Source organism: Oncorhynchus kisutch, unplaced genomic scaffold, assembly GCF_002021735.2.
Source record: "Oncorhynchus kisutch isolate 150728-3 unplaced genomic scaffold, Okis_V2 scaffold772, whole genome shotgun sequence".
Classification (NCBI taxonomy): Eukaryota; Metazoa; Chordata; class Actinopteri; order Salmoniformes; family Salmonidae; genus Oncorhynchus; species Oncorhynchus kisutch.
Genome location: NW_022262717.1, coordinates 1 through 7,906, shown reverse-complemented (window position 1 = coordinate 7,906; position 7,906 = coordinate 1). Strand labels below are relative to the sequence as shown.

General features: G+C 40.6%; 1 protein-coding gene across 1 annotated transcript; it reads right to left on the bottom strand.

Moving 5' to 3' along the window:
• Positions 1-1,734: 1,734 nt before the first annotated feature.
• On the bottom strand, positions 1,735-6,989 carry LOC116361909 (cleft lip and palate transmembrane protein 1-like protein). The gene is made up of 16 exons (XM_031816291.1): positions 6,942-6,989; positions 6,550-6,730; positions 6,287-6,426; positions 6,028-6,106; positions 5,790-5,907; positions 5,596-5,690; positions 5,416-5,500; positions 4,914-5,017; positions 4,707-4,772; positions 4,469-4,519; positions 4,290-4,372; positions 4,152-4,186; positions 3,552-3,607; positions 3,402-3,446; positions 3,028-3,143; positions 1,735-2,736 (listed from the first exon to the last, which is right to left on the bottom strand). Exons 2-16 carry the CDS (start codon positions 6,592-6,594, stop codon positions 2,658-2,660), a joined length of 1,197 nt encoding a protein of 398 aa, XP_031672151.1. The 5' UTR covers positions 6,595-6,730; positions 6,942-6,989; the 3' UTR covers positions 1,735-2,657.
• Between the last annotated feature and the right edge of the window lie 917 nt (positions 6,990-7,906).

Sequence of the window (7,906 nt, the reverse complement as noted above, 5' to 3'; positions counted from 1 at the left end):
CTTCTTTATGAAGTCTTATAAATGACTATATTCTATCTCCAGCTTATCAGCGTACACCCAATATGATCCCCCCGTTGATGATGCTTATTATGCTTGAACAAAAAGATTACATGTAACAATGATATAGAATCAGCTTGATCCCCCCCGTCGAAGATGCTTGGACCTTATTTCTTGTTAACAAACACGCCCCCATAAAGAAAATGAGAATTAAAAACAGGTTCAACCCCTGGTTCGACCGTGGTCTTGCAAAGTTACTCCACCTCAAGAACTGCATTTGGCGAAAGGCTCGGCACACCTATACTCAGGCTGACTGGCTATCGTTCAGTCAAATGAGAAATAAGTGCACTCAGGCTACCAGAAGGCCAAAGTTAGTTACTTTAAGGAGCAGTTCTCTCTCTGTGGGTCTAACCCCAAGAAGTTCTGGAAAATGGTTAAATACTTGGAGAATAAACCCTCCTCCTCACAGCTGCCCATGTCCCTTAAAGAAGCACATGGCTAAGCTCTTTAATCACCACTTTATTAAATCAGGATTCCTATATGACTCAGCCATGCCTCCTTGCCCGTCCAACATTTCCTCATCCTCCACCCATCCTTCTCCCTCTTTTTCCCCTGCCCCGAAACAAATGTTATCCCTGCAGGCAGTCACTGAGTCGAAGGGGCTAAAGGAGCTCCTTAAACTTGACCCCAAAAAAACATCTTGGGTCAGATGGTTTAGACCCTTTCTTCTTTAAGGTTGCTGCCCCTACCATCGCCAAGCCTATCTCAAACCTTTCAACCTGTCTTTCCTTTGTAGGTTCCCATTGCTTGGAAGGCAGCTACGGTTCATCCTTTATTTAAAGGGGGAGATCAAGCTGATCCTAACTGTTATAGGCCTATTTCTATTTTGTCCTGTTTATCAAACGTTTTGGAAAAACTCAATTGACTGGTTTTCTTGATGTCTATAGTATTCTCTCGGGTATGCAATCGTAAAGGTCCTGAATGATGTCACCATTGCCCTTGATTCTAAGCAATATTGAGCTGTTATTTTTATTGACTTGGCCAAAGCTTTTGATACAGTAGACCATTCCATTCTTGTGGGCCGGCTAAGGAGTATTGGTGTCTCTCAGGGGTCTTTGGGCTGCTTTGCTAACTACCTCTCAAAGAGTGCAGTGTATAAAGTCAGAAAATCTGCTGTCTCAGCCACTGCCTGTCACCAAGGGAGTACCCCAAGGCTTGATCCTAGGCCCCACACTCTTCTCAATTTACATCAACAACATAGCTCAGACAGTAGGAAGCTCTCTCATCTATTTATATGCAGATGACACAGTCTTACACTCAGCTGGCCCCTCCCCGGAGTTGATGTGTGTTGATGCTAATATTATGTACAATATATAATTATGTTTCCATATGATAACAATAGCCTAATATATTCCATATGCTGTAAACTATTGTCTTTTAACAGTTTCACTCAATTTATTCTAATCAACCTAATAATTATGACACACCCCTCACTACTGTCATTGGTTGCACTAATTGCACTGTTTATCTACAAAACCTGGTTCAAGCATTCATGGCATTAGTGTTTTACCGAGTAGATTACTGGGACTGTATTAGTATGGACTGTGCAACTGTTTGTTTTTATAGCTTACAGTTCATTCGCTGTTGGTCAGCACCTCTACACTAAATAATTGTCTTTGTGTGTACACCAGCTAATGCTTTTCATTAGTCATAACAATGCAACAGAGATACAGGTAAATCATTTAATTGTAATAATTTAATCAAAGAGGAAAGTCATTCCATAAACCCTGGTAGAAGGATGTGATTCAAAAACATCAGGCTACGCTTCCTACTTCATTTTTAAAGACCTTACAGTATCTTCATTATTTAAAAGTACAGTTGATTCCTGATAAGTGCGCATTGTATGCAAAGTGCAAAAAAACTCATTAGTGCATTGTAGCTCAATCGTCCCATTTCAAATACAGCCTGGATAGATACAGGTTATGTGCATGTTCCGGTTAGCTCTCACATATGACTGTCCAGACATTGGATTTATCAGGAGTTCACTGTACTTCACATTACTCCATCTTTTGTACATGTTTCTCATTCCTCCCCTTTAGCACCCATCTATACATGTACTATTCTCAAACAGGAAGTAGAGGATTGAAAGAACAAGCAGAAAACAGTACAGCAAGGGGCTGACAACACTGCCTCCTTGTGGACTATATGGAGCAGTACAGGCAGGGCAAGGGGCAGCTTTACGCTTCAGTAGGCTACATACTGGTTATATCTGGTAACATGGAGCAGTGCAGGCAGGGCGAGGGGGCAGCCTCCTTTTTCAAGTGTTAATGTCATGTCCACAAGTACAGTGAAATGCCGTTCTTGCTAGCCTCAAACCTAACAATGCAGTAATCAATATGTATCACTAAAAAACGGTTCATGCTTCTGTTGGCTACATACGGGTTGGTCAAACTTCTAACACATGGAAATATCAGTGGTTAACACAGGGTTGACTGAAAATAAGCTGTATTCTCTACTTACAAAACTAATTCTGAACTTTACTAAAGGCTTCTAATAAACCCTGATGCACCCTCAGAGAGCCTCCCATGCTGTTTACAACCCCACCATGTGCAGGTATGTTCCCTTCATTCAACCATGTTTTCTGGTGATGACCTCAGTCATCATTGGGCTTTGAGTTTCCTGTGGTTGTGGTGGCATGATCCATACTCACGACATCTGGTCTTGTTTGTAGAGTAAAGCCTACAGGGGGTGGGGGGCAGATAGAGAAGTAAATGAATGAGATCACATGTTTTGTTAACTGTCAGAAACCAAACCCCTGCTCATCCAGGTCAATAGATCACAGAAGTGCTCAGAATGATAAAAAGTTAAATGATCTAATAACGAGTGACTATAGGGCTATATCCCAAATGGTGCCCTATTCTCTAAAGTGCACTACTTTGGACCAGAGCCATATGGGAATAGGGTGCCATTTGGGACGTAGTCTAGAGTATTTCAGGGTCACTGACGATAGCTGAACTGTGTCCCACCCACCTCCTCTGGTAAAGGTAGAGGAGAAACAGAATCTCATCCCTGAAGCAGCCCAGCTGGTGGGATGGGTGTGTGCTGAAGACACAGGCAAAGGCATCGTTGACGAATGTATTGACTGCCTAAAGAGAAGGCACAAGAATGCTTAATTCTCACTCTGAATGCACCCCCAATGAAACCCTATTCCCTACATAGTGCACTACTTTTGACCAGGGCCCATAGGATGCACTATGGAATAGAGGGCCATTTGGGATGCATACACAGTGTCAATGTGAAGAAGAACAGACAACTTGATGACACTTTAGATGGACTTTAGGTAAGCAGCTGCTTATCGCTCCAACAACAACAATGAATTATACTATAAAACAGTTACTACTCACTTTATACATCAATACGTTCCATTGCAAATGGTCCACGGACTTCAACTGAAGAAGAACAAGAAGAAAGAAAGTAAAGTGAAGAGTTGCGTCAAAACAGAACATTTTACTCAGGGCTCATTATGCTCTAAATTAGGACAAAGTAAGACAAACCTTGAAGTTAATGAACAGCTGAGGAGCCATAGAGAGGAATCCAAAAGCATAAATCCCTGCAGGGGGAAGCCCAGTTTCAGTTGGAATTATTGATATTGCCCACTAATACAAGATATAGGATCTTAATTTGACCTTTATTGTCAAAGCAAAAATAATGCTGCAGCAACATGATTTGAATGTTTAGTCCATGTTGCTTGATTGGTGGTTAAGCTATTAGCTGGCCAAAAGTAGGCTATATGTAATGTGCAATAACGTTGCACATATAATCGTGTGTTAGTGTGGGTATTCAGCGAATTTATGTCAATCACAAAGCTTATCTGCATTTAGGCAGTACAGGAAAATTCTATGCAACAAAAGTGATCAAATTCAGATCCTACATCTGTAGTCGCTAATTTAAAAAAAATGTATTGGCCATGAAAAAGTAGCCTTGTGAACCAGCCTGATCTCTCGGTAGTACAACAAATAGTGAGTGCATCGTTCAGTCTGCTTGACCAGGCTAGTGTTAAAGATCTATATAAAATATTGTATTTGTGTGATCAATTGATATTAAATTCTAAATATAACCCCCAAGGAGGGTTGATAGATTATGTGTAAACTTACCACTGACAAGGCTGTTGATTAACCATGAATAGTAGCTGTCAAAATAAAATGTGAATATTAGATACGTTGATGATCAATGTCCTCATCAAACCTATTTAGTTATATTTTAAATGTAATTAAACGCCAGACTTGTCTTACTTTTTATACCTCAGGTATACCAGAGAGAAGATGGCTCCACTAATAGACAGAGGGTACACTAAATAAGACAGGCATTTCATTGCCTAGAAAATGGAGAACTGCATTAGAAAATACTTGTCTGCTTGATTTATGGTATTAGTGTTAAGAGGAACCAAACACACCACTAATTCAGCACTTACCTGTGTGTCATGTTGTATAGTCTTTCTCTCTGACTCATCAAATTTACCAACCTGAAGACAACCAGTTTCAAGGAATAATCCTGAATGTATACTACTGTTTGTTTTTAAACACTAAAAGATACCTTTATTTCAATCAGTTTGTTCAATAACAGATTCTTAATTAAATCAACATATACTCATTGGCCCTCCATGCACACAACGTGAATAAACTATTTCTATATTTGTTTGTAATACTTACATGAACTATAGACCTAGAGGTTCTCCACTGTAGCTGTATTTTGGACACCTGTTTGACCTTCCATACCTATAGGTAGAGGGAGAAGAAGGAATTCATGAGACCTGGTATGGTAACACGGAACCTTCTGCCATCCCCAGCTATGGTTGGCAAAAAGCATTGATTATTTGCATTGATGTTCTAAATCCTTTCCAAACTGCTGATTCATACCTCAATTGTGGTTCCTATTCCAACAGGAATGAGACCTAGCAAGCTGCTTCGTTCCTCCAGCATTTTCAGGAGAATCACTATGGTGCTAAAGCATCTCCACAGCACTGGAACAGAACAGCATAGAGAAACAGATAGAGCTGGGTTAGTTCTGAGGTAGATGGGAGTAGATTTGTAGATTAGTGTGCTGCTGGAGGTAGTGTTTGTGGGCGGATGGTGGGTTTATCCAGAGGCCTGCCTTGGATAACTATCTGTAGTACTGATACCCAAATCTACACAAACACCATATATCTGTCCCAAATGGTACCCTATTCCCTATGTAGTGCACCACCATGGTCAAAAGTAGTGTACTATAGAGGGAATAGGGTGCAATTGGGAACGTATTTCAAGCCTGACACCCCATCTTCCCTAACTCAGTTAGCATTGGCATGAAAACTTGGATGCAGAAATAAGAACATGAAATGCATTATAATAAAGATGTATTTTACTCCTCCCTCACTCTCACCTGTTTTGCGAGACATGCCCACCATGTTTTTCTTCTTCTTCCAAAAGCTTATGTCATTTTTAAAGGCCAGGAATTCAAATATGAACTGAAAAATTAGACAAAGAAAACTGTAGATGGCTGACATGATTTGAAATGATCTTTGTGATAGAATTCATGAACTCTCATAGAAAAATCACTTACATGGAATGCGGTCACCAAGGTAGTTAATGCTAACAGGTACAAGTTGTTGTCCACAAGAACACCTTTGATTTCATCTATATTCACCTCAGTGAACCCTGTAATAAATGAAGCATAAAAAGTCATTTTACAAGAAGTTGACAAATGTATGTTGTTATCTCAGTAGTTTAAAAGGAGGGCTACAGTAATAAACTAACCAAAACGTTTCAGTGAAAACATTACATCCTGCATGTGGATCCAGAGACGGAATTGCCTCAGCGATAGGCCTTCGTAGGATATTGTAAGAGGTAGTTTGGTTGTGGAGCCGTTAATCTCCTACAAACACATGTTGTAAAAACAAGTATCCTCCAAGCCCTCTTTGTGAGGCATGTTTTAATGTTCTTGAAAGTATTATTTATAACTGTAATATAATTTACAAGAAGAGTAACATCTCACCATCATGTCCTTTACCCTGACGCTGAGTTCATCAATATGTAAAAGTGGGAGATATACCATCCTGTTCTCATCCTGAAATCTAAAACACAAGACAAAATATCTGAAATACAAAACATCAATATTTCTCACCATCTCTGTAGCTAGCTCTGCATAATGTGAGTGATGCTGTGCTATATAAGTGTACTGTAGGCCTTATAGTGCACACCCACTCCCCAAATAAACCCACTCACACAATACAAACATTTTATATGAGACTTACACTCTCATGTAGCGCCGGACATCACTTGGCAAGGTCCCTCTGTTGAAGGTGAAGTCCTCTGACATCATGTTTAGGGTTAGACGGGACCTCCAGTGAGAGATGGGTCTGTCTACTACTCGAGGAGCAGTGGCAGCATGTTTCTGACAAAATGCAAGACCAGGAGAAGCCATGAAGGAGATGATCAAATGGGTCAACCAGGGCAGTTACAGCTGATCTTTTGCCAGTCCAGACTGAAACATAGAGGAATCGTTTTGTTGTCTTACTTTGAGGACCTCTTTAGCAGAGCTGAGATTTTTTCGGGACATCATGTAGGTGCTGAGCTGGGCAACATGATGGACCTGCCGGTTATCCTGCAAGGGAGACACTCCAAACTTGTGTACATAAACCAATGTGTGCAGAGTCCCGTTGTTACGTGTTGCCAACGGCAGGGATACATTCACCACCCTTTAAATCAAGAAAAGCAATGGTTAGAGATATAGGCTTCTGTCCCAAATGACACCATAGTGTCTATATAGTGCACTACTTTAGACCAGGGACCATAGGGAATACAGTGTCATTTGGGATTCAACCCATAACCTTATCTTTATACTCAACTAAAAGTGACATGCTATTTTTACGCCACATGACTGCAGATTTAAATGGGACTTCGGCCTACCTTTCAAATTTAGAATGTATGTCAAAGTCATCTATCTTGATGATGAGGTTGAGTCACTGTGGTCAGGCCTCAAACTGGAGAAAATGCTGAGCTGTTAAAATAAATGAGACTTCGCATTGATTCAATTCAATGTATCTTTATGGGCTCTGAAAGACACTTCTTGTGCACCATGGTCACTAATTAAATTGTGATGCATGAATTCTCTGACCAAATACAATAGCTAAAAATGATTAATTGCACTAAAAACCTACCCTAAATCTAGGGTTTCACTGCAGTATGTGTAAGATCAAGGCCACTATTTACCTGGAGACGGGGTCTTTCTGCAAGGTAGGAAGAAATGCAGTCTCCTTTACCTCTCTCACAAGGCTTGGTGTACCACAAAGCCATAAATCACCCAGCAGGTGTGTGACATATACACGACGAACACTCCTAGTAATATCTTTGTCAGATAAGTCCTTTGAATAGGTCCTTTGAACTCGTCGGCTTTGAATAGCACGAAGGGAACATACTGGTATGAAATGTAAAAATAAAAAACGAACCAAACGAATGGTGGACATTGACAGCTAAAGCTATGAGTATAGGACCACAAAAGTGCGTCAATGAGTATCAGAAAATATACAATTTGTCAAATCAGGCGGCATCATGCCGCTCGGCATCTTCTAACCCAGAACTGTATCCAGGCAGCACGCGGAGACGCCTATTCGGTGGTGGTGACGCTGCGCTCTCCCTCGGTCTACGTCACGTCAAATACTGGTGACGAATGGGTGCCCACAGTGGTACCCACATGTGAAAACACAGCCCTCAATGTGATGTATATTTTCAGCATAGGGAAATTACATTTCGTGGATAAATTGGAAAATGTTTAGGGTGTTTTGTTTCTTCTTCCGAACATTTACGGAATCTCAAGTAAGGTTTTCTTTCGTTGAACAACTTCATTGGTTGAAATGGATTCATCCTCTCGAGTT